At 36.7% G+C, this 27,339-nt stretch overlaps 1 protein-coding gene across 12 annotated transcripts in view; it reads right to left on the reverse strand.

Moving 5' to 3' along the window:
- DLG1 (discs large MAGUK scaffold protein 1) overlaps positions 1-27,339 on the reverse strand; it is a 149,528-nt gene that overhangs the window by 53,786 nt on the left and 68,403 nt on the right. For 6 of the 12 annotated variants that reach the window (XM_058843754.1, XM_058843753.1, XM_058843751.1 and 3 more), the window contains 2 exons: positions 4,447-4,539; positions 1,127-1,180 (listed from right to left, as the gene is read on the reverse strand). In XM_058843754.1, coding sequence (XP_058699737.1) covers positions 1,127-1,180; positions 4,447-4,539 — 147 coding nt within the window. The remainder of the gene's footprint in view (positions 1-1,126; positions 1,181-4,446; positions 4,540-27,339) is intronic. The other 6 variants (XM_058843757.1, XM_058843763.1, XM_058843756.1 and 3 more) reach the window with 1 other exon arrangement.

Genomic DNA, 27,339 nt, shown 5'->3' on the forward strand with positions numbered 1-27,339 from the left:
AAAGATATGGTGGTTTTAACACATGATATTTCTCTTTTAAAAAGGGATGAGGTCCTGACCTTCTGAATACTTGAAACTGGATCTATTGCTACACCAACACAAAAGAAGCCACTGTGATGAGGAAGTTTTTATGGTAGCTTAGTCCTTGGGCTGTTATCTACAGGAATGACAATACGTGCTAATTGAAGCAGTCACCCAGCATTACAGTACCTGCAAAAGGTTCATGATGATTGATCAGTGTGCAGCACTCTTTTCTTTTTTATTAAATAAATAACAAAGTTGATTAATCATTTCCCTATTCACTGCCATTACACAAAACAAAGCTGATCCTAATATATTTAAGCAGTCTCTTATTTCAATGTACAAAGCCCTGTAATCCAATTTAAAATATCATCTAGATAAACAGGAGCAAACAAAAACCTCCATAATTTTTATCTTCTCCTTTAGCTCAGTTCTACACTCTCTCTCTGTTTTTGAAAAATTACCTTTGAATTTATTCATCTAACAAACCAAACATTAGCAGAGACAAGGATATATTGCATGATAAAAATCACTGACGTAGTCTATCTTTTCCAAGCTTTAAAGGGATCTCAGACCCATGAAGCTAAGCTTTATTTGCAGTCCTGGATGAAGGACTTTCTATATAAAAGTTGTAATTATGCCTGACAAATTAAAATCTCAGCCTCTGTATAACTACACTTAGTACCTTAATGCTTCAAACAGAACCAACTCCTTTTCATGAACGTTTAGAGCCCTAAAACCTTAAGTAAAGCCACTGTAAGAAAAACTGCTTTTATGAGAAGTACAACGGAAATGGCACATTAAATATTAAAGTATCTGCCTGCACAGTTGAAGAAACAGATTGTTCTCTGAACACTGAACCTCTGGAACCTCAATTGTGTTTTGCACTGTCACACACTGGTACACAGCAAAATTCCCACCTGCAATCTGCAACATTTGTTTTCATGAAACAGTTAAGGAGTTTAAATAACCATCATGAGAGCTGATGAAATCAAGTACCATCAGAGAGATAAAATAGGTCTTCTTAAACAGCAACAACAGGCATACACAGCTACATCCATAAAACACGATTTAAAGTTATAATCGAAAGCAAATGTGGACTTACATATGTTGAAGTCTCCAAAGAATCTGTATTCACCAGCACTGGAGGGGGATTTGCCTTTAAAAATGAAGGAAAAAAAATTACACAGCATAAGAAAATGCTATTAATCATAATTTTACAGCATTTAGCTTTCTCAAAGTTCTGTTAAAAGGTAGCTTGACCTTGAGAATCTCAAAACTGACCTTCTGAAACACTTGCTACTGTACTGGACAAACTGCTTCCCTGACATAAAACCATACCATTAGGGAAGTCTGAGATCATATTTAATATCTAAGTTTTGACATTTATTACTTTGTTTTTCAAAAGAAAACCTGAGTCATGCTAGCATTTGGCATGATACCCCAGTACTTGTGGTATGATATGCAGAGGTTGTACCACCACTCAGTATCTCAAAACCAGTTTTTGGTGGATTCGATATCCCTTTCTTCCCATCAGGAGCAGCCACTACCCCCCCTCCACAAACTGAAAAATGGAAACCCGCAGAAATGCATTTTAAGCAAGAAAGGACCTATAAAACTGACTTGAAAAAGCAAACCCACAGCAAGCATTCATTTACCATAAAGCAGTGCATGCTTCCATCATAAAATTGTTAAGGATTAACAAGCAGCAGTCAGAGATTATTGCCATAGAAAGCTAAAATAATATTATTAGCATTTTTACAAGCCAGGAACCAGTAGAGTAAGTTTACACTTTTAGTCTCATACTACTGGAATTTTTCTTTGAAAAATGTGGTTTCAACTGAAAGCAAATCCATAGGAATTGATGGCATTTCTCAGAAATATTTCTAAATAAACAGATTTCCTATTTATCCATCAACTATCTGCCTTTAAAATAGGCAGCTTCTAGTCTGCTCTAGGAACATAAGCAAAACAAACAAAGAGTGTCCAGATATATTCCAGACTCCAATTACTGCTAATTATTAAGTTCAGTGGCGCTAAACAAAGTTAATCTCCTTATTGCTTTAATGAATCTGAGGGGGCTTTTAATACGTATAAAAATTATCTTTAAAATTAAGACATTCCTTTTTTAATCTCCTAGGTATGTGTGTGTGTGGAAATAAATTTAGGGATAATTTAATAGGCTGCAAAAAAAAAAGTATTAAACTCATGCAAAGATAAAGTTAAGAGCTGCAAAAACATGACAATTGCATTAACCTATTCATATTCTTGCATTTTTGTTTCTGAAAAATTTATGATTTTAAAAGCTCCCAAACCTAGGAAGTGATGACTCAGAAGTGCCTTTCAAAAGACTGAGATGAATAATCTCCCACCATTAGACAGGAGACATCAATCTGCTATCAAGTGTCAGAAATTAAGCCTGTGTCATTTAATAAGTACTAAAATCAGGTGGGACCTACACACATTAACAGAGCAGACAATTAAAAGTAAGAGGAAACAAAAAGGATGACACATATGACTGTCAAAATGCCATCAAAAGCCTTTCTCACCCAGCAATTCTCTCAGTAGAAGCATAGGCACACTTCATGCAGTAAAGACATTAAGCACTAGTTATTAATGTTAAGTTAATAAAAACCTCTGTCAAAACAACACTATCCCTCACAACCATCTTCTGCCACTATGTTAAATTTCCTTTTCTGCTTCTTATTCAAGTGCAGGTTCTATTAAAATACATGTAAATTAAAAATAAGATCCTATACTAAAAATCCCAATCTATTATTCATCATCATCATTTATTGTTAAGGTTACAGTAAATATAGTTAAACCATATGTTTTTATGGTGTTGCTCAGAAGAAAGAAAGGTTGAATTCCTCAGTCATGTTCTTCTCACTATATTTTGGAATGTATTTTTATTTAATATTAGGATTTTGCAGCATCCAATTATATTCAACATACACAGTGCCTACGAAAGCTGGTTCCCCATGATTTTTATTTCTGAGGCAGACAAGTGTTCTTCCTTTCACGTTAAAAAAAACAACAACAAACTAAAACCAAAATTGCTGTTAGTAGGTGAGGTTTGTTGAACAGGATGTTTGAGATACGAATCAGCCAACCAGTGCAAAGCCCCTTCTGTAAGTTAAATGGTTGTTCCTAACACTCCTACATTCATCCAAACTCTCCATCAAGAAGCAGCAATTTACCATCTTTTTCAAAGATGAATGAGAAAAACTGTGCCAGGCATTCCAAAGGTACTATCTGGACATGGTTGCACAGGCCTGTCCACCTCAAATCTTGATGTGGGCAGAATCCCCCTATTAGAAGGGAGTATTTCTAAAACTAATCAAATTTCTGGTTTTCCTAATGGAAGAAGTACAGGTGACAGATTAAAATAAACACACATCTACTGGAAATTGCACTATAAAACAGGCAACTGCAAAAATTTTTGCTAATTATGGATTATGCAAAAATCAAAAACTCAGCAAAGACAAAGATTTTCACTTTCTGCAGTTTAGTCAAGTAGCCTGAAAGTAAAAATTAAAAAGAAAAAATACTGACGTCCATACTGCAAAAATTTTCAAGTAATATTATGGATAGCTTCATTTCCTTTTAAAGCTCATAAATATCTGTCACTAAGCAATTCAAAAAATTGACCCATCTTTTCAGAAGGTGTGCACTCATCATTTCAGAGTTCTGCTCTGAAACTTACAGTAAAGTTACAAAAAAATAAAGGTAGAATGATAATCTATTTGCAAGAATGTAACTGCTGTCTGTCCTAGACTGTTCCATAGCTTGCCATGCTACAGTCACATATTCCAAAATACATGGGAGATACTAACATTAACTCATGTTACTGACTTCACTTCTGTTGACAGGGTTTGATTTTGTTTTGTGGGGCATGTGGACATTACGGGACCTAAAGCATGAAGACTCAGAACGGAAACACATTTTATGAGTCAAATATGTTAGGAATGGAGTCAAAAAGATATCTTTTGTATTCTAAATGCCCCCCAAAACATTAATACCAACAAATGGGTGGAGCACATGAGAAACACCATGCAAGTGCAACCAAAGAAAGACACGTATTAAGTATTTATAGATGAGAAAACATTTTCTTTATAAATCAAGCAATAACGCTTTAGTAAGGGTGAAATGGCTCTAAAGTTATTATGTGAACACAAAATATCATATTGGTTCTATCATTTTGGTTATTTTTATCTTAAGTCACTTCTATATGAAAATATAAATATTTAAATGTACTGAAAGCTGTCACAAAATGAACAAAAGATACAGTGAAATTCTAATGTATTTAACAGTTCACCTCAAACCTGAGTGTGGAGTAGCAAAAGGCGTATTTCAACAAAACAACAAAATAAAATAAAGAAATAAAAGTTGAAAAAGTTTAATAAAACAGAACAGAATAAAAACCTGTGGTATGGTGGATGGGATGGTCTCAGCAGGGACTGGTGGGACAGGGATCACAGGGACAATGGGAGAAGAGGAAGGAACAGCTTCTGTGGGCTAAAAATCACCAACAAAAAGTCAAAAATAAGGAAAACTAGAAAAACAGTTTTAAACAAACGAGACTCAAATTTAATAGCTTAAACAACTATGAACTAGCACATGGATTTGGAGACTTAACTTCAACACAGACACTCCCCTTGACCCACACTGTTCATGGCAGCACATTGGCAGCACTGCCCTGATGGCAAGGAACCCAAAGTAGCTGGAAATGCCCATGTGGGTTATTCACACCAAGGCACTCCCCCTCGCAGCACTGAGACTTTGGGGTCAAACAAAAAACCTGCTCAGGTCAACGGACAGACTCAGGCTTTTTGTGGGCTGGTTTCACAACAGAATCCAGAAGCAGGGGCTGAAGTTAACAGCACTCAAAGCTAATATTCCTCTTTGATAAAGAGGAAAAATCAGAAGTACCTCATGGTTTCTAAACCTAGCAAAAATCAAAGAAAACCTTTTAGTCGAATGCATGGAAGGTCCTAAACCAGATTCAATTTACTTCTCAAAGATCTTCACATAGGTTTAGGAAACATCTGCAGACTAGGAGAATTTTGGTCTTAGGAATCTTCATTAAAATAATAACCAGGAAACCTACTGACATTTAAGCTGCAAGGGAATAAGATTCCATACAGCATTTTGAGCAAAACATTGACTCAAATATTTTTGAGATGTTCACATACTGGTTGTCAACAAGCTGTCAGCAACACAAACTGCTGGCAACTATCAACAGCATTACAAGCTGAACAGCAGATCAAAGCTCTTGCAATTTAATTGTTCCAAGACATTCTTGTGATTTTGAAAAATAATGAAGCATAATGACTAAAGAAAATATTATACCCCAAAAGTGAACAAAAACCCCAGAATATAACAGTATTAACTTTTAAAAAGTTCGAGGTATCTTAAAATTCAAAGCAGCATACATCAACACCAGCCAAATTAAAGAGTAATAGGAAATAATACTATTTGCATTAGCAGTCCAAGAACAGCAAGACATATTAAATGTACATATGGTATTTCAACAGTTTTTTCAGCTCAAAGTCAATCTACTCAAAATAAAAGCTGGTGAAAAACATTGCAATTACAGAAAGATGCAAGAACAAAATATATTTGGTATCTTGAGAGGTGCTTTTAATGACATGCTAATGTCATTAAAGCATTCTTACATCTACAGACTAAAGCACAATATTTCAAGTGTTTAAAAAGAGGAAGGTGAGGAGAATCTAAATTGGTCTAGAAAAATATTAATATGCCTTTTGAAAAGGATGCAGGAAATGCTCGGTGCAATAAACCTGTGGGTACTTAAAAGAACAACACAGCCTTTAGGTGACAGATCAAAGTAAACAGCTCAAGCAACCACTTAGCCCTACACATGCCAAAAAATGAGGCACATCTTTAAGTCTGCCTTGTTCCAAAGTAAGTAGCTTTCAATGTAGGTACACACTAAAAATCCTATAAGCCAAAATTTCAGATATACTACATACCAAAATACAACACAACACTATGGCTGAACAGCTAAGCATTAGCTTTACAGTTACACTACTGCAGTAAGAGAAGGTTAAAACTCAATGGAACATGTTCTGAGATCCTGACCGTTCACTTCCCTGACCTTCCATCTGGCAAAAAAAAATGACCACTGTTGCAATGGACTTATGGGATAAACAACCTGCCCCCCTCTCTTTGCACCAAATGTCAGCTTTATTTTCCTGCTTCCTTTTTTTCTCCAATTCCTAACTCTCTCCTGTCTATGTGTTTCTCATCCCCAAGTGCTTCAAAAACCCTCCTGACCAGTTTTAAATTTCAGCCTCATTATTTTAAAACTGACTTTGTTCATGGTACTGTAATTCTTCCAGGGTCCAGTCTCATAAGTTATTCATACTATCATTGTATTTTCCCTTTGTGCTATTGGTTTAGGATCCAGTGAACCTTAAAAGCTCCCTGCTCCTCCAAGCATCCTGGCAGTGTTCCTGTAGAGCCACCTCCACTACCATGTGGACGAGGAAAGAGACAACACTGGCAACCACTCTCACAGCATATGCAAATCCAAGTGAAGGCAAGACTGCCTTCACTCGAATGTTTCATAGAATACATTGAACTGATGCAGGCACTGTGGCAATCACAATGAAGGACAATGCAGAAAATTAAAATATTTTCAATCATTAGATAAAGAAGGCCTAGAACTTCCTTATAACAGAAGAACCATGATTCTATTTTATTAAGATACACAATCAGCCTGCAAATGATTATATGCTACAGGTACCTGCGACAGCACCTGAATAAGATCCCAGAGTACCATCTCAGCACTCTGCTTTCCAGGAATCTTCAAGAAACATTTGCAATTTTAGGAATTCTCCTAACATACATTGAGGTATTCTGACAAATAAAAGCTTATTCCCAAAATAACTTTCAATAAAGATATCTGACTAAAGCATTTAATGATTGCGGTTTAAACAGATACAAACCAATATAAAACAGAAAGAAAGTAGCAGGCCAATTAAAAGCCATCTTTTGAATACATATGGAATTACAGCACACAATTAGGATACATTATTATATGTAGGAATGCATGACTTGAACTATAACTCACTTGAACAGATCTGCCAGCCTAAATAAATGTGCTAAAACTTACAATGAAAAGTTATTCTGCTACAATAGTAAAAAAAAATATACGTGATATTTATCAAAGTATAATGATGGACTTTAAACCTTATATTTAAAAAAATCATCTAAGTGGTATGTTTATGAAAGCCAAGATAACAATGCCTTTAAGTGATCAACTGAGTACCCACAAATCTAACAACATCCAGATGTTGTGAAAAGTAAGAACACATACATTTTCTTGTGTTTAACTCACACACAGCAAGTCCTTCAGCAAGGAAATACCAACTACTGTGCAGGTATATCAGAGCACCATAGGCATCCTCAAGGAGACCACCTAAACCAAATTCTATAACACTGTTAGTAAACAACCAAAAGATACACTCTGGAAAACAAAAATCAAGCAAACTAAACTTCCCTCACTTTCAAGAAATTACTGTAAAGCCCCATATTATATAAAGTGCAGCAACTTTCAGTGGAAAACATGAGAACAAGTATTCCTTTGCCAATCTGATTTCAGTAATTGCTACTTTGATTGCTAGCAATAAAATACAAAAGAAAATTAAGTAAGGAAATCATTAGAAACAGCAGGGATAAAACTACAGAAAGAAAAAAATGCAACATACTTTCTACAGTTTGCACAAAAATGCACATCTCCAAACACACAGTGCAACACCTACCTTTCCTAAAGAGCAATTAGAGCATGAGCCATCAGACACCCAACCACTAGCAGCTTTTACTTTTGCTGTGCTTTTTGTAGGGCTCTTTTTTACACTGTCCCGTAGGTTTACAAATTTCCCTCTGTGTTTGGCAGACACCGGCAGCGTGGAGGAGCTGAAAGGTGCCCGGGTGCTCGATGCCCACTGCGGGTGCCGGAGCTGCTGCCTTGGCTGGATATGAGGATTTGGATGTATTTCCATTCTTGGGCTCCTCATTAAATCAGAGCGCTTGAGTGTTCCCATCTCACCACCACGAGTAGTCATCAAAGTTGCAATACTAAGAGTCGTTTTTGCAAAAAAACAAACAAACAAACAAACAAACAAACCCCAAAAAAACCCAAACACCCAAAAAACACCCCTAATGAAAAAAGAAAACCTAACCAAACACCCAACCAAACTGTTAAGGGAAGGTAAATGAAAATATTTCTTCCTGAGGAATTTAAAAATATGTTTTCTAGATTATGGTCATAGGAAGAAACCCTACATGCTCTGCATTAGCTAGGTCTGCATGTTGTGTGCTCTCTCACTCTATTTAAAGAGCACCATTGAACCACCACACAACAGTCAATTTGCTGGGCATATATAATCAATGCAATGCACAAATTATTGAATAGAGGTCAAAAGTCATCTGACTATTATAAAGAAGCTACAAAAGGTTATTTCTTCCTTAAACTCCTACAATCCCTTAATTTTTCTCCATTTTACTGGCTCAAAATTTCTCCAAGGCTTAGATCTAGAATTTTTTTTAATTCTTCTGCTTTTCTGAATGCTTCATGGGGGAAGGAAATTAATGAATTTACAAGAAGTTTATGGTGAAAAGTAAATGAATTGTGAATGGGCAGATACATTGTACAAGATTTCAACATTAAAACATCAAAGAAAATAAATTTCTTAATACCATAATAATAACAAGAATTACTTTGTGTTAATAATTTTAAGTGCTGTATTTCCCTGAAATGCAGCAGCACCAGGAAACCACAACTTTCAGGCACACACTGTTTAAAAGTCAGGGGTTTTTTAATCTTGGATATTTAAATGAACATGAGTTTTTTTATTATTCATTCAATTTTTAATGCTAAGGATGCATGATCTTTGTATTACATTTTTATTCCAATAATCAAAATAAAAAAACCTCCAAAATCAATCCTTCCCCCATTCCCCCAAAGAAGTACAAAAAGAGGAACTAGCTTGATTTAATCACAATGTTGAATATATAACTTTACCAGCCTATTTTAAATTCTAGAAAAAAAGAATAGTCAAAGGTCATTTCCCAACATCTATATGAAAATTGACAGCTAAATACACCTATAGTCCCAGCCTTTCAGAGGAAAGAAGTGGCCACAGAGTCTTCTCAGCAGGAGCACACAACCAGCATCTGCACAGTGTGCACCACCTGCCTCTTGCACAGGGGGTCTGTTCTAGGAATATGCTGTGGATCTCAATTTCTGGTGCTGGGTATGATGAGAATGAAGGACACCAGCCCACAGGAAACACAACTTGATTCAGTCAGCTGCACTGTATTTAGATAACATGGAGAGATTTCATCACTTCACAGCATTAAAATATAGTTATTCTTCATTTTACATTACACCTTCCTACAGCAAATGTGAATATTTAAATTGTGAGTCAGCAGAATTTTTATACACAGAATGGAATACAGACCTAAGCACAAACATTTCCAGTCATTTATAGCATGAATATTAAGAGATAAATAGGTACTGACAGATGCTCCTCTAATCACCAAGAGCTGCCATGTCTCATCTTCTATCCAGAAGGGATGTGATCAAAAGCTGCAGAACATATCATTAAGGCAATATTCATAACACAAAGACAGAAATGTTTCTGGCCAGTGACAGAAAGCAGAAATATGTTGGCCACACCAACATCCTCAGACTTGTGCAGGCACATGGCAGGAATGTCTTTGGCTTGTGAAGCATTTGGGAGCTGGAGGACTGGGTCCCTCCAATACATGTGGGCAGGTACACCCAAGCTGGTCTGTTCCAGAGAGCCCAGGAACCTCTAGATTTTGATACTGAAGGCAAAGGCAGAGATGAAGATAAGCATGTTGTGAATGTGCATGAAGGCAAATAGTTCAAAACCAGCACATCATAACTTTTTCTCCTTTGAGGAACGTTCACAGATGCATTAATACTGAACAGCTCTGAGGCACGTTCTCCAGCCTGCAGGGATTACTTGGACAGAGCTGTCTTGTGTTGAAGCTCCTGTATCAGTATCCTCTTTGGCAACAGCATGCTAAATGGCAGCTTTTGTAGACCACAAATATTTCTTTTCCAGAGACATTCAAGACTTCTTGAGGTTTAGCAGGATGCATTTATGCCATTCATTTTACTTCAATATCAGTACCCACCATGACATTGTCTAATTAATAAAATGTAGAAAAGAAGCAGAAGAGAGGCTTGGGGTATAAGGCTTTTCTCTTGCATACATAATAAATCCCAAAATACATGACGTTCCAGATTCAAAAGGAACATTTTGTTCCTGGAGGCATCAACTTTGTTGAAAATACATAGACCAAGTAGTGTGTTGATTAAAACAAAATTAAATTAGCTTTTAAGAGTGCTAAGTAAGAAAACTGAGGGCAAGGGGAAGAGATGCTGAATATCACATTCTTGGAAACTCAGCTGTCTGGCTTCCTATATTCTCTTCCAAACAGAAAAGGGGAAGACACAATGCAAAAGATGGGGCAAAGGAATTCACATATCTGCAGTGTGTTTCCAGACCTTTCGACTTCAGTGGCAAAAGAACGAACATGATGCAGCAGAAGACTGCTAAGAGCATGATTTTGTTTTTTGGTTTTTTTTGGCAGTCATCATGCCTTTGGTCCCTGAGATGATATCAATAAGATATCAACAATTAAAAGAAAACAAAACCTTGAAGGTAACTGTAGTTCCAAAAGCAACAGTCCAAGCACCAAAACACAGTCAAGGAACAAGAAATATAGGCAAAATACTTAATCCATGCAGGGCTGCTACTGTGCCTTGAGACTGTCTCGCAAAGAAGCTCAGGCTGAATTGCAATTTCAGTCGTATGCCAGTACAGAAAGTGACTACAGCATAATCAAAGTGTAGTAATGCTTATATAGAATAACCATGGCGTAAACAAAATGAAAACATAACAAAAACAAACAAAAAAAAACCCACAAAAAACACAAAAAAAGGAAGATAAGAATGTTATTAAAAGTGATTAATCAGATATTTGAGAGGCATGGGGATCAGTCTGCCCACTTATATTCACATGTAAGGTAAGGCAAAGTCTGCCTTGGAACCACACTGGTAGAATAAAAAAACTCTTGCAAAGCAGTGGGACACACACACACAACCCAAAGCTAGAAAACATTTGTGTAAGCTGAAGCTGCACAGGTTTGGCAGATCATCTCTTGACTGCAGAAAGCAAGTGTTCTCTGCAGACTGTTTTAATTACTAGCATGAGCTGCTCTGCTCTAATATCAAGTGCTAAGTGATTTTTTATAACCAGAGGGGGTTCAGGATCAGGTTGTGCTTTCATATTAAATACCAACTCTGAACCATTTGTTGCTAACACAAAGCTGAATCATCAATATTTTATTCTCTAAATTACTGCATCAAATACACAGTGCACACTTTGCAGCAATCTGTTAAAGTACCAGCAATCTTCTATAAGTAGTTTTTCTTCAAGAATCATTTTCTATCCACATTCTCTACCACCCACTCAACAGCTGAATAACAACAATACTCGTAGAAAGAGAAAAAAGTACTAATATTTCACCAGCAATGTCTTCTGCAAAGGTCTTTTTTAAAGCTTTGATGACCAACTTTTATGACTTCAAAAAGCAATTCTAATAGCCAGAAGAATACTCCAAAAATAGTTGTGCCTCACCTTTCCCACTGCCTTTGAGCAGATACTACAAAATCAGAAACTTCTGTTAATATTACTTCACTTGATGAAAACAAGTCCATATTCTTCACCTCTTTTTGAAAGTAGGAAACAAAATATCTTCTAAAGTGCACAAAAGTTTAGAAGTGGTAAGAAACTCTTTTGATCCAATACCCACTGACAAAGCTGAATTTAAAAGGCATAGATTCTTTCTAGAGACATTTAGTTTAAGGTCTGGCAGTGTAGTTTTGTATCTTTTCTCTGAACAACATCCTAGGATGCCACAGGACATGTCACTAGTGAAGTGTGCTATTTTAAGAACTTTGCATCCATCCTCCTCAAGATCACAAAAGTCAATACTCATCTAAAAACACCTCCAGGGATTTACAGACTGTTTCATGGAGTCTGACAGTGACAAGAATAAAGCACAACTGCCTTTTCATTCCCAATCCATGCTATCCAAGTGTGCTGCCCAGAGGATCTAACTGAACACACAGCTAGCACTGAACTCATGCACCATCTCTGTCCTATTCCTCCCTAAGTCAGTGCCAGCCTGTGGCCTTGGCAGGTCCTTAGTACCACAGTGTGACTTGTGCTGTTAAGACATAAAGACATGCATGTTTTTCCTGAGTGTACTTCTGAACTACTTTAAACAAAATGAAGCGTCAAGAGCATTTGAAAACGAAACACAACACAAGTACTTTCCTACAGCCCCAACTTGCCAGTCCCAAAGAAATCAAATAAAAAATTACTAAGTTTCACAAGCACTGAAACCATGTAGAACTATCTGAACATAAACAATCACATTTCAAGCCAAGTACTGAAGAATGTATCTGAATTTTGAGAAGTGCACAGACACAAGCCCTAATTCAGGCCAGGCAGGAGTCCTATCATTGTTGGTAAGCCAGTAGAGAGCAAAATATGCTGAATATACAGAACAAGAAGCAGAACCACCAAACAAGACAATACCATTAACAGAAGAACAATTCACCATTACCTGACATGGGGAAATGGTAAGCTTAATCAGGATAGCCTCAATCCATGGGTGGTTAGGATTAACCCTCCTAACATTCTGCACTGATGCAAAGATAACTTTGGGTTTCTGATTTGTGTTTCTGACTCCTTACTCTTTCAAGGGCCCTTGCTGTACCTTGCCATGATAGAGCAGAGACTGATTACCATGGTGTCCCAAGGACAAAGGAATAAAAACCCCTAGATCTCCACCTGGATGATACCCAGCTCTCTCCAAAGAGAGTTTGGACAGAAAGCACAGCAACAAAGCTGAGTCTGAAGACTGTCAGGGTCTGTCTACATAAGGAGGGGTAAGTTAGTACACAACAGCTTAACAATGAGATTTTGAGGACAGGCAAGTCCATCTTGGAACATCAGTACTGTAACAAAGATATGAAAGTTTCTTTGGATCCCTAGAATGAAAAGACATACCCATCCAGACACTGTGGATTAAAAGCACTAGTCTGAATGCCTGTGACTTTACTTTAGCTCTCACCTTTTTCCGAGTGAAACACGGCTCTTGAAAATCTTATCTATGTGAGCAGACTATTTTAAAGATGGCATTAGCATGCTAGATATTCTAAACTGTAGGGGTTATCTGCTTGCTTGATTTTGTGTTGTTGGGTTTTTTTTAACTCAGTCAACAAATTGATTCTCTAACCTAGTTTCCTCCTCAAACCCCACAGCATTTTACAATGAACTCAAATGAACTTAAAACTCCGAACTTAATATATAAATAAATAGCTTTGAAGGGGAAAACAAAGACAGCAGAATATCAGCAAAATCACAGATGGAGAGGATGACCTGAACTGATTTGAAGACAAACACATTGTGTATTTACTCTTTCAATTCTTCATTGCAATCTTTATCTACAAAAACAGCCTAGTGAGGAACAATTTGCACCACAGTTACCCTAGCCAAAGTAAAGCAGCAAAGGCAGTGAGAGACTCTTACTTGCTGAGGTAGACTGTAGCAGAACTAGGGTTTTGTGTATGACACAAATGAACAAGGCAGAAATTGGCAACCTGGAACTACAAAGCTATCATCAATGCTACTACACAGTATCGTGTGGCTGTTCAATGAGTAAAATTTTCAGGTGCCAAGAATCTCATGCAAATACAGTCTCAATAGAATGGAAGTTTCAGCAACCAACCTGTTCTCTCTTAAGATCAAAAACTGGACTCTTGAAGACTTGCCTTTTTATTGAGCATTCAGAAAGACTTTGCGCAAAATAATTTATCCTGTCACATCTCTCAGGGACTGAGTTTAATCTCAGTCATAGTCCAGATCCATAACATAAAAAATGTATGCAAACTTAATATTATTTTTAATAAAACTAACTTGTGGCTTTTGTTTTTCAAATACTAAGCGAAAGTCCAGTACTGAACCCTTTGCAGCAGATTAATTAAAATACAGTCATCTGTATTCACCAAGCAACTCAGCACTCTAAGCTCAAAGCAGAATTACAAGGCTCCTCATTATGTTCATAAGTGCTACTGAGAATGAATTTAATGCATTTAATTTGCAACTTAAAGCAAGGCCTAGAAAGCTCTTTTTAAATAACATCAGCCTTAAGAATAGTAGCTTTTATTATAATGCTAATGTGTCCACAAAGAAGCCCAACTAAGGTTTTAGCATCAGAAAGCACTAAGACAAAGAAAAAAACATATTCTAAGACTTTACTATAGAAAAATAATGCAGCTCTCAGGTGTCAATATTTTAGTTTTTGACATTCACAGTAGAAAGGGTATGCTGTGCTAGGAAATTGAGATATTATTAAATCAAAATATAACACTAAGGGTTGGGTACTTTTTACATGTTTCTCAGAACATATAATTTGCAATAATTTTTCAATTATTCAGGAAATAAATAAACCTAGACAGAATGCCCATTCTGTTATTTATAGTTCATTTAAATATCAGAGAAGTCCTATACCTATCTAGCTCTGATACTGAAAAATGATGTCACTCAATACTACAAACATGTCAATTAATTGTCAAAACCATCTCACTACTTTTCTCCAAAAGTTATTTTGTTTGGTTTTTTTTAGTAAATCTTCAAGAACCATTATTCAAAACATATGAAAACTTTGCATCTGAATGTCATCTTGTCTAAAGTACAATTAGGATAAGAAACATTCAGGTTCACTTATGTATAGCACCCCACTGCCCTTGAACTACTTAAAGGACAGTCTTAAAGAAGGAGTACTGAAGTCATCTGAAGCAAGTCAGTGAATCTTAGTTTACCATTTTAAGGTAAGTATTCATTATTTTATTGAAAGCTGTATTAATCTATGAACAATCTATTAGCTAAAAATATTTTTATAAAATAAATAAACCTGTCCTAGAACACTAAGCATGAGCAGAGCATCATTTACCTCACATTAATGAACAGAAAACAGAAAAACAAATCAGGGAAGTCATTGATAACAACTCATTAATTGAAATCCATTAGTTTTCGGGATAGAAGTGTCAGGAAAAAAAGGAAAATTAATTACTTGATTTACACTTAAACTGGCTTTATACCAAAGCCAGTCCTTCATTTACAAAAGACTTTGCACATATCACTGCCAGTAACATTTTATCTTGACACCAGCTGAATTCTTCACAAGCATACCCTGCTACTTTCACTGCAGTCCTGGTGGCTTCTCGTTGCTACCCACAACTGCCAGCTCAGTACCTCAGCTGATTTCATTCATTCTTACACCATGGAGATCCTGCAAGCTGGGATGACAAACTCAGCGTTCTGTGATCATATCAAACTGACCAAAATATCCATTTTGCATAGCACTTCCTTGACTTATTTACTCTTTTTAACTATACTGACCTGAAAAAAAGTGGGTAACAATAAATATTACAAGTAGCAGCTTAAGTTTCTCAGACTGTTATAAAATATATAAAACAATGCAAGCTTTTCATGAGTTGACTTCACTTCCATTAAGTTTTGGTCTAATTGTGACAGGATACTAGCTTACCCAATCATTTCTGCCTATTTCCATTTAGTTAAGGTAAATAAAGTGCCTAATCGATATGTTTGAAATTTCAAATTTTTCATTACAAAAGAAGTCTGTAGAAAGGAATAAGACAAGGGTTTTGACTTCTGAATTTATGATTCAGAAAAACAGGATTAATCATACCTTCAAGAGACCCAACTATTGCAAGAAAATTCTGCAGTTTTCTTTTTTATAATCTCTATGACCAACACCACCACACAACACATTTCTACTAATGTTTCAAGTCCTTAAACATTGAGAACCTAAGAGATATCAATTAAATCTTTCAACAGTTCACAGGAAAAAAAGAGAAGCGAGGTTATGGCTTGCATTTATTTACCTCCCCACCACAATTACTGAAAAAGCACTTTGCTCTATCTTCAGAACAACAAGATACCAACCTTTAGCCACACTGTTACAACATTGGTGAGGCCATGAGTGGAGTTCTGACTTTCAGGCTGACCTTGACAAGTGAGGTTCCAAAGTTTCCACTCTCAGGCCACTGTCCAAGTTGCTCCTTTCCCAGACTGCTCTAACCTAGCCTAGTCCCCATCTGCATCCATGGAGTAATGAACTAAAATAAATCCATCAACAAGAGACCAGAAAAGACAAATCTGACTCTTCAGCCCAAGGGAAAGCTATTCCCTTAAAAAATACACTTAATTCTCTTTCTGACACTGTCTTGCATTTACAAAAACTTTGAACAAAATGCAAAAGAACAAGAACAGGTCCCATAGCCCCAACTCTCATCCCCTTCATTAGCAGAAGCTGCTCTGTGACTGTTGAGTCCTTGCCACTGAAAGAATGCTGTCCAAGTTCATGAAAACTCATGGATTCAGCATTATTAAACACACAATCTCATCCCCAGCTCTTGGAATCCCTGTACTGGAATAGTCAGTAATCTCTGAAAGCCCTCAGAGGAAGTATCACAGCTCTTTGGCCTGGGTTTATACTCTTCCCTAACCCTCTGCTCTGGCTGCTGCTGAAACCAGGGCACCAGCTTGACAGACATGCCAGTAGTTTACTTCTGCAGTTTTTCTTTTCCAATGAGCAAAAAAGCAAGTAGAAAATTGTATTTTACAGTACCTTCTACTTCAACTTATTATGGCTGCTGAAGTTGAAGGACAAAAGTTGATAAAAATTGGGCACTGAAACAAAGGTAAAAATGAGCAGGTGAAGAAATAGGGTGAAACAAGAGAAAAATTAACACTGAAAAATATGAAAGAAGAAAGTGGACTAACAGATACACAGAAACAAATTAAGTAGTCATGCTATAAACATATAACTACTTACTTGCTTTAAATTTCAATAATTTCAAGAACCAGAAAACAAAATATATCTTTTTGTGCTAGTTTCTGAGGCCCTAAGACAAATTAGCAATTGTCAATTAAGTTTTTCAAGTCCTTCATTACTTGAATTTAATTGACAGCAGTAACGTATGGTAGAAAAATTAACACCAGACAAAACTCAACCTGCCAGCACTCCTGCCATTTCTCAACTGCACCAGAACACAAGATGAACCATCTGTGGTTCCAGGATAGGCAGCATTGTATCTATTGTACTTAGGAGATGGTATAGCAAGAAAAAAACAAGAATATTTTTAATTCAGAAATGCCTTTGGGCAGCAGCTGGGAATTCACCTGTTACTTGTATCATTAATCACATTCTCTGAGACGTTTAATTTAACCACTAGTCCTTTCCAGATTTCAAGATTAATTCCTGCCACTCTGATCATCTCATGACTGACACATCACTCAGGGGATGAAATCTATCAGATCACATTTCCTTATGAGACTTGGAGATTCCTAGGTCAGGTGATCACGATTGAAGGCCAGAAACTGAGATTCTACTCCCTGCATTTAACTTGCACTCTTGCCAGGCTTCCAAACATCCTCTAGACATTCTCGTTCTCTTTTCTCCTAGTGAAATTTATTCAAAAACATCAAATAACACAGCGCACTACAGAGAGAGATAAATTGTTCTGATAGTTCATGTCCCTCTCCACTGGAAGAAACAGCACTCCACACAACCAGTAAAAGTTGCTATACTGGATGAGAGCAAAGGCCCAACTGGTCAAGAGTCTCACCAGCAGTAAGAGCTGGCAGATGGGCAAGTAGGAATTAGACATATGCCCAGTAATTTTCCCAGATCACCATCTCAGAACCTGAAAGTCATGGTCTTCCTGAACCACTGTCTGTAACAGCTTTGTGCCACCTGCTCTTTGCAAATCCATTTAACTCTGCTTTTAAGTAATTCTTTTTGAGCCTTCGAAAACAGCATTTTGTCCACAGTATTTTGTGTCAGTGCCTTTAACAACTTTAGAAGAAATTTTACAGGATAGATTTAGAATTTGGCATCTATTGCAGACTTGAGAACTCTCTTCATTTTATGTCTTTATCATATTTTCCCATTTTTTTATAATTAGGTTTATTTTTTTCTGGTTTATTTTTAAGTTATCTGTCCTTACAGATAACTAGATTGTTCCTCTTGATGCTTTGTTTCACTTTTCCTTTTTACTTATGCTACATCCTTCCTAAGACAAGGAATACAGAACCCCCTTAAAATTAGAATTGTACACAATAAATATACTCAGATCATGTTCTGTGTTATTTGCCACTATTTCTTTAGTAATACCCAACATTTTGTTTACCCTTTTCACTACCGCATGGTACTAAGGTGACATTTTCATACACTCATCAGTGACAACTGCAAAGTCTCTTTCTGGAATTGAAATACTTCATTTGTAGCTTATCATATCCCTTTTTTCTCACAGCACCATTAATTTTAACAGACTTTGATGCAAGAATCATAGTTCTGCAGATTCCTGTAATTACAACAATAACAAGAACAACATTCTGATGACCACATGTTCCCATGTAGACTTTGATCTACATGGTCTCTGTTTTCAAAGATGTTTGGATGATCTGGAAGTCCTTATTTTTCCATTAGAAAAAGAAACTAACTTATCTTAAGAATACCTGTTTATCCCTCTACCTGTTAATTATTTTGTAATAATGAAGAATTTCCTAAAATTCATACAATCAGGAAATCAGACCTGCTTAGGTGAAGTCTCAGAAAGCTTTGCTCCTTTTTAAAAGGGCATCATATGTGTCTCTTCAAAATTTTTGTCTTAGGAATACCAAGACAGTTTAAACAAAAGGGTCACACACAACATAACTGAACAGACAGTTCAGCCATATTAAATGCAAGTTTCATAAGAAATCTTGAATAAATCTCCTATTGATCATGTGTGCCTCTTAACATAATCTAAGTTACACTGGCGCCTGAATCTTATTATTTTTCGTACAGTAAAATGAGTAGTAAGAAATACTCAGCTCAAAGCTGGGACTGCCCTAGCTAGTTTTGGAGATAGGCATCTACTTTGGCATTCCACACCTATCTGGGAATGTAGTTTTAGATCCATACTATCACCACCTTCATCAGCAGTATTTCACGGTCACTTTGCATAGCGCTCGATTTAGCATCTAACTACTCACGAGCTGCTCTGTAATGAGGCTTAATATGCTCCAAGTCTAAAAAGCTGTACACAGAATTTTCCCAGCATTCATCTTTTTAAATTACAGAGTTAAAAGAGAAATTAAAAGCAGTAGCAAACAAGTTCAATAAAAAGAGGAATTTTTTAAAAAATATAAATTGTTTTCCAGCAGTTTACAACTTTCAAAGAGGAGTTTAAAGCCATGATATTAGATGATGAATCAGAGATTGTAATGTATTTTGACATTCTCAAATAGAATCTTTATTTGTCATTGTACTTCTTCCATAGGAAATACTAATTTATTATCCTGATTTGGCAACTACATCATGTCCCACTAAGCTTCCAAAATGCTTATTATATTAGCATCAATCTTTAGAATTAACTTTTCTATCTGACTTGGAATACAGATGCCTTTTTCTTCTAAATAAACAAGCTTTCTAGTTTCTGAAATATATCCCTACATATTTATAGTCTGTGACCACATCATCTCTTAACTTTCCTTCAGATGAACTAAGCAGAGGTTCTTAAGTTTTCATTATAAAGCAGGTGTTCCTGAGTATCATCTACACTTATAGAACACTTTTCTGAACACTCCAATCAGTTAGCATGATTTCAGACTGATTACCCTACATGCTACGGAGAGAATCCAGAGTTCCTTCTCTCTCCAATGGGAAACCTGACTCCCTTCTCACCTCCTACATCACACTGGGTATTCAGATATAGTTAGTTACCTAAGAAAAACAAGTACAATTTACTTAGTAAATTAAATTTGCTTTGAAGTAGAACTGTACCCCAGAAGCACAAGCAATCTTTACTCCCCTCCCTACTTTGCTATGAAAGGCAAACACTACTACTTGGGAGCAACGGAACACAGGCTCCTCAACTGACTTCTGCAGGCATCAGTCTTAGAGAAACAATTTTAAATAAGCAAATACACACACTGTGAGGCAGCAGTGATAAAGAGAATAAAAGAAGAGAAGCCATTAGACCCATCCAAAACATTCCCACGGTACAGCAGTTTCCAGGAAGCATCACACAAAGGAGCGGGAAGAAAGTGAAGATTCCATCATCAATGAAAAATCCTGTATTATACCATGCATTCTGCATCCCATAAAATATCTGAAGTCCTATTTAGAATACTGATACAGCTGCACAGATACTAGTGTCCCATAACAACGGTACTAACTTCCATACAGATTAAAAAATGTGGGCAACTTACAAAACCCAAAATTTAAGCTGATTAAAAGGACACGAAAAAATATTAATCAGCAATTCTATTTTACCAGTGTACTGCTATACCTTAAACTATTTTGCCTGACCTTTTTCTTTTTTTTTTATGAAAAGTATGTATAAAGTGATCTGATTGTGTGGAAATCATTGCTTCAATGTATCATTTCCAAAAAGACTGTTGCAAGGCACAAGAATATACAAAGGAAACACTGCAGTAGAGCAATAGACTGAAAATTCATAAATGCCAGGATCAGCTTACAAGAGACAAAATGAGTCATATAAAGGTCTGTTATCTGTCTGGAGAACACGTCAGCTCAACTACATCCTAATGTGCAGTTAAACACCAACAAAAAGAGAAGGGCAGCAAATGCACAACAGAAACAAGCTGTAGAGCAAGGCTGATGTATTAGACAAGTGGGTTATAGGCAACGAGATGAAATTCAATACTGACAACAAGTCACATGGAATAGCAATAAACAGCACAGAGACACCCTGAGGAATACCAAACCGGAAAACAAGTCCAGAAGTGCTTTGGTTGGTGGCAAAGGGTTTTTTAAATTATACAAGACAGACAGCAGGGAATCCTTGCTCTACTTTCAGAGGATTTTTTCAGTCCCTTCAAGTGTGGTCTTTTGATATTGAACTTTGTGTGTGCAGCCACAAAAACCTGGTATGGCCTGGAAGGGCTCCTTAAGTCTTTCAAAAGGCAAGTGACAGAACAGCACCAGTTTGGGCATTTTTGCCAGTTTCCTAGGAAATGAACCATCCCATGGTCAGATGGCCATGCTGGTCAAGTGGGGATTAGAACTTTAACAACTTGAGCACCTACTGTAGCAGCAGTTTCCCGTAGGTAATGCTGGCATACCTTAATGAGGCACAAGAAAACTTCCGTGGCTCAGGAGAGTCAGGAAGTGCTACTGGTTTATCTTGGAGTCCAAACAGCTCCTGGAAGAAACTCAAACAGTGGCAAGAGGAGACCACTTAATAGGGCAGTGGATGATCCCAAGTAAACAAAGGTATAGTTTAAAAGATATTGCAGCTGAGTATATCAAAGATTAGGTAATATTTTTTCTCTTTTTTGCCATGACAAACTACTTTCAGGGAGAACACTGACATAATTAATTTTGACCTGTATAGAATTGACTGTTGCTAATGCTATTTTGGGAAAGACCAGAAAAAGCAGATCCTCAAAAGGATTCAGGGACCATTTGCTAGGTGGTGTGGTATTAACAAGTCGTCAAGTCTCAGTACTAAATCTGGCCTCTGTATTACATTTTCTGAGCTTCCACAACAGATGGCACAAGGTTATCAGCCTTTGTTGTGAAAGAGGAATGCTCCTATCCATTCTGTAAGGAATAAAATGGAGGAACAGTGCCAACTAATCAGAAGGATTTCTCCCAAATTCTAGCTGAAGAAACCTGTAGAGCATTCTTGAAATCATCTATAGAGCTATGCAATCTTCACTTGAATCAAATTTGGAAAGACATATTAGAAACAGCTTTAAAGGAAGCATCCTTCCTCAAGGGAGGAATGCATCCACAGGGACCCCTCTGCTACAGAGCCATTACATGATAAGCAAAATGTGAATTATGTGGTTATACCAATAAACAAGAATGAGACACTTCATTTCAATTGCACATGAGAAACATAACATGAGGAGGTTGATGTTTTCCTTGCATTGTCATCTTTTGTGGATCTGTCAAAATAATTCAAAATTGAACTGTACTGGGAATGCTTCACAGTAGGATTATGCTTGGAGTTTAGCAATCAGCAGCATGTTGAAATTAGTTTTGAATTTTCTCCAAGGGACAGGAGTGATGGATACATTCTTCACTCAGGCTATCATGCCCATCTCAAAAAAAAAAAAGGAAAAAATAAGGGAGTTCAAGAGCCTAAATGCTACACTGAAAATTTTAAAAAGTAATTTTTATTTATCAGGAGACATTTAAGTTCCTTCTTTGATTTGGAATACAGATAAAAGCAGTGGCCCCAGCAGAGGTTCTAGGAGAAAGAACCAAAAACTTCTCAAAAGATACTGCATAGCTGGTGTGCACATAAAGATTTCAATTTCTCTTGTTTAACAAAACAATTTCTCTCTTTGAGTTACTATAAATCCCAGAAAGGCTGTGGACACAAAGTTTACCAGGACTCTGAGCTGGGTCTAAACTAGAAGTCTTAAACTGCACAGCAGGACACCATGTCAGCTCCCAAACATGGATGCACAGATCATTGTAAAAGACAAGGTCTTTTAGAACTTTTCTATAAAGATCTAAGAAGCTTCTGTTGAACTAAAGTCTTCAAAGTAAAGTAAATATCCTGCCCGTTCTGAACTATAATTGAGAGTGCTCTTGATACTGAGGACCAAAATAGAAGAACAGGAAGAAGACGATTTTCACTTTAGGTTCAGTGGTTCTGTCAGACAGTAATTTAGTTATAATTGTATTAACTGAAACATGTACAGCAGCTTTGGCAGCAAAACAGATATGCTATACTACAGGAGCCATGCTAGAGCTGTCCAGTATACAGACAGCTGGTGAAAGACAGATTGGCCTGCATTTGACTTTCAAAACACTTTGTCAATCAATACAAGCCTCAACTATGAGGGCAACTATCACAATATAAAATAAATTAGGAAAGTTATATAACAGCCCTAAAGTGTCCTACCTTTTTCACAGGCTTCCATGCACTGGGCTTCATACAGCAAGAACTTGTTAGTCCACCTGAGATATCAGCTGAGGACAATGGATTAAGAGGGGATCCAGTGTCTGCCTTGCCTGAAGATTCAGACTCTTGGGCACAGTGCAGACAGAAAGCCCCAGTAGTAGCAGCAGCAGAACTCCAAAAGCAAAAAATTCTGTGTCTCCTTCTTTGTTTGCCAGATTTCTGACTCATTCTGGAAAAAGTAATTTTCTTGAGATACAATGCAATAGAAATATGAAGAAATTATGTTACCAAATCTGAGTGAGACAGAGCTGTGAGAGAACAGGAAAGAGAACGTGGAACCTAAACCCCTCTGGCAGGAAGCGGTGCCTGCAGGTAGCTGGAGCAGCGGGTCAGTTATCACCACTCCCTTAGCTCTTATCAGGCACTGCCTGCTGCAGGTGATTAGCTGAGGTAACAACCTGCACATGCCAGCACTGCAGTCACACACAGGGCTTGGAAGGAGGCAACACAGCCCCATCACTGCACAGGCCTGAGCTCAGCAGAGGGGGACCACTGCCCACAGCAGGGAACCGGTAGGATGCTCACAAAGTCTACATGGCATTACATGAGTCATGCCAGATATTCCTAAAATTTATTGAGACTATTATGATTTTTAAATTACTTGTCTCTAAAATGTCAAGTAAATTTCACAGTCTTGAGAAGTTTTCATCTCTACTGTACACAGAAAATGTTTACAAAATGAACTGAAGGTTCCAAAGAAAGTCCTATAATGCTTTGGTTAAACTACCAAGAATTTCCTGCTTTTCAGCCTATTGATTGGAACACATATTAATGCATTCCTTTTACAGAATAAATTCATACCGCTTCTATCACTGCTACAATGCCATCTTCCAAAAAATTCAACCAGTGGCAGAAACAATTTGCAAAATGAACTCACGCTTTTACAAATGTGTGATTTTATATAGCTAAAAATCAGAAATAAGAAGGAAACTTAGTACAATAAAATTCATGTTGCAGTGTCACAGGGTGCAATGTTATAGAGAAAATCATCCAAAGCACATACTATTTAAAGCTGCTTTCTCCTGCATTCATCACAATATTAGCAGCAACAATATATAAATACTTCAATACCTATCAAAATACAGGAAGGATAATAAATATTGCCATAAGAAATCAGTTTTTCAAAATGTTCACTAAAAGAGGGATTAGGATAGAAACCTGACATTTTTTTAATCATCTTTTTAACACACCTTACAACACCTCTATGTTGTGTGATTAGACATAGCATTTTGTACATGCTAGAATTATGTCCATAATATTCCAATGGCTCTGAGAGTAATAGTCTAGGACTAATGACACAGTAAAACTTTTATCAAGATCTTAAAAGGAAGTACACAAAGTCAAGAAATGACTGAGCTCAAACAACTCACAAAAGCAGTTGATAAGCTCTGAATTATCTTAAAATAAGATTTTTGAAATGGTTAAGAGGATTTAGAATTATTTTTCTGCCCTGATCCTTTTCATCTTTCCTAAAATACGTCCTGGAAAACAGAAGTAAAAATGAGCACAGGATATTCAAGGAGCTAAACAATTTTTCAGTATCAAATGCTGCACGTGTATGCTCAGTTACATGCCAAGAACAGCCTCAGCGCATTACTGTTAGAACCAGTTTAATGGCATGTGGGGTTCAGACAAATCAGTTTCTTCATTTATAGCATACCACAGGCCAAATACCAACAGTTAAAATGCTTTCTGAGACATGATAGCTAGATTCACTGGCAAGAGTAGGGGCTCCTCAGAGCTCTGGAAACACTTCAGGGAAAAGCAGTGCTCTTGATACAGCTATCATCCTTTATGCACTGCACACATCTCTTGTTAGGACAGCATTTTACCCAGTATTTGTCATTTGCATAATGGTATATTTACTAAGCTCATGTCATAGTTATTCACCCTTGTGACAGTATAAATTTGTCGTCTGCTTGGTTTTATGATTATTTTTCATTTTATACCACAGATTTGGGTTTTATTAAAGAAATTTTTAAAACGGCTGACAAAAATTGATATATCAGCTCCTAATCAAATTCCTTAATTCTTCTATTTGAGTGACTAAAACCACATCACAGAGAATGGGAAGAAAGAAACAATAAAAGCCTCAAATTCCTGAGCATGTTAAATCTGCTCCCAAGACTCATAAGGAAGTCTGCTGTGGTTAGCTGGGCACCATGCACTTGGGCATAAATCAATAGATAACTACAGCAAAAAGCAGTGCTACCATATCCATCATCAACTTCAGCCTTGCTTCTTTAGGATACAAGACCCTACCCAAAATTACCCTACCTCAAAATCCAAATCCTCTTACCACCTTGCTGGGGCGAGGGTGACCCAAGCAGGTCCCAGAGGAGGACAGGCATGTGCTGCCCCATCTCCAGGAGTCATTTCCCTCTCACTGAAGATGGAGGGAACAAAGCAAGTACGACCACTTCATCCCATCCAAGAAAGCCAAGCAAATGTAAGGACAGCTAAAACAGGGGGCTTTGTAGCAGATTCACAGGGAAAGCAGGAGAAAACTACTTTAAAAATCATCAAATGATTTTGTATTTGTTAAAAATCATGATATCACAACTATAAGACTCGACAAAGCCCACAATCACACGTAGAATTTCTACAGGCCAGGTTAGAAAAGTACATCTAATTACTTATTTGGATTCTGCAAATGTGATTACATTCAAATGATGGGGATGTATCTTACATGAATAAATAAAAGACATCAAAAATGTTCAGAATACTACAAGACAGAACACAAACAGAACTGAAAAATAAAACTGCTCAGTACACAACCTCCAAATGCCTTTTTCTCTCCTAAGGCTAGAACAGCTGCAATGGGTGGATAAGGTGAGAGCACAGTACAGCATCCTTCCAGAGGAAGCTCTCATGTTTTTAATGAGTGACTTCTGAATATGCTCATTAAGGTTTTTTTAACAACCACTTCAAAATATTTTGTTTTTTCCCCTCCTTCTGGCCATGAACATTTACAAGCAGTTCTTTTTAATGTAGAAGTGTCAGACCTATGAAAAAAATTGGCAGCCTTTCCCAGAGGTAAGAAATCTTTTTCATAGCAGAAAAATAGAACAAATAGTGAGATATTCACAGAATAATGGCTTTGGTTTGAAGGGATCTTAGGAACTTTACCTGGTCCAACCCTCACTCAAAGCAGAGGTTATTCCATATTTTATTTATGAGCAAATTTCTAGGCCTGACTAGTTAGTCCAATTGCAAGCTTCACGCATTTCAATATTACTTCCTCAAGCTTTAAACAAATAAGAGTAACTACAATTTTTATTCAAAATGTTAATATTTTATATTTTTACTTTAAAAACCCACAGTATTTAAAAGCTTTTATGTCTACTTAAAGCATCACTTGGAGTTGTATAATGACCCATTAGAGAAACTACAGGATCCATCTTCCACATCATGTACAAGATGCAAGAAGAAAGTCAAAATTCTCTTCTAAGCTCTCCTATCCATTGTTTACTCCAAATTCATAAGCAAAAAAAGACAGATAACAACAAGCAGACTTCAGAAGAAGTGACAGTTTACCATCTTTGAATCAACTACTAACAGACAGAAATTATCCTGATAAAATTACAGTGCTTGAGGGTAACAAATGTTTCCTTTTTTTATAAGTTTTTGTAGTATTTCAGGTTAAATCATTCAAGACATCTTGACTAATGATGAATTTCACTTGACAGTAGCAAAACAAACCTAATCTCCCATGTTTAAATAATTCTGACATTTCAGCATTGTTCCATAGGTCTTAGTCATATTTTCCAAAAAGATACTAATTTTCTAATGCAAATAAATTTAAACTTCTCTCACGGTCAACCTTATGAAGTCATTCAAAAACCACACAATTAAAATTTAGCTTGCTTGCTTTTACCTGACTTTGGATGATGATTAACACAAACATATAGAGCAGATGGACAGTGAAGTTGAAAAATGTCATGTTTTTCTTACAGGCTGCACTATCGAATGTACACCCTGTATGTAAGGGAGACATTCCCTCATCTGTGTATTATCAGTAGCCAAAAAACCTAGAAAGCTGTTACAGAATTGAATTTGTTGTGTTACCTAGAGTTAAGGTTTTCAATTATTTAATTCTTTAGATAAAATTCCTTAACCATTAAATACACAGTCTGTTTAATCTGACATCTTACTAGAGCTAA

This window comes from Poecile atricapillus, chromosome 8, assembly GCF_030490865.1.
Source record: "Poecile atricapillus isolate bPoeAtr1 chromosome 8, bPoeAtr1.hap1, whole genome shotgun sequence".
Lineage (NCBI taxonomy): Eukaryota > Metazoa > Chordata > Aves > Passeriformes > Paridae > Poecile > Poecile atricapillus.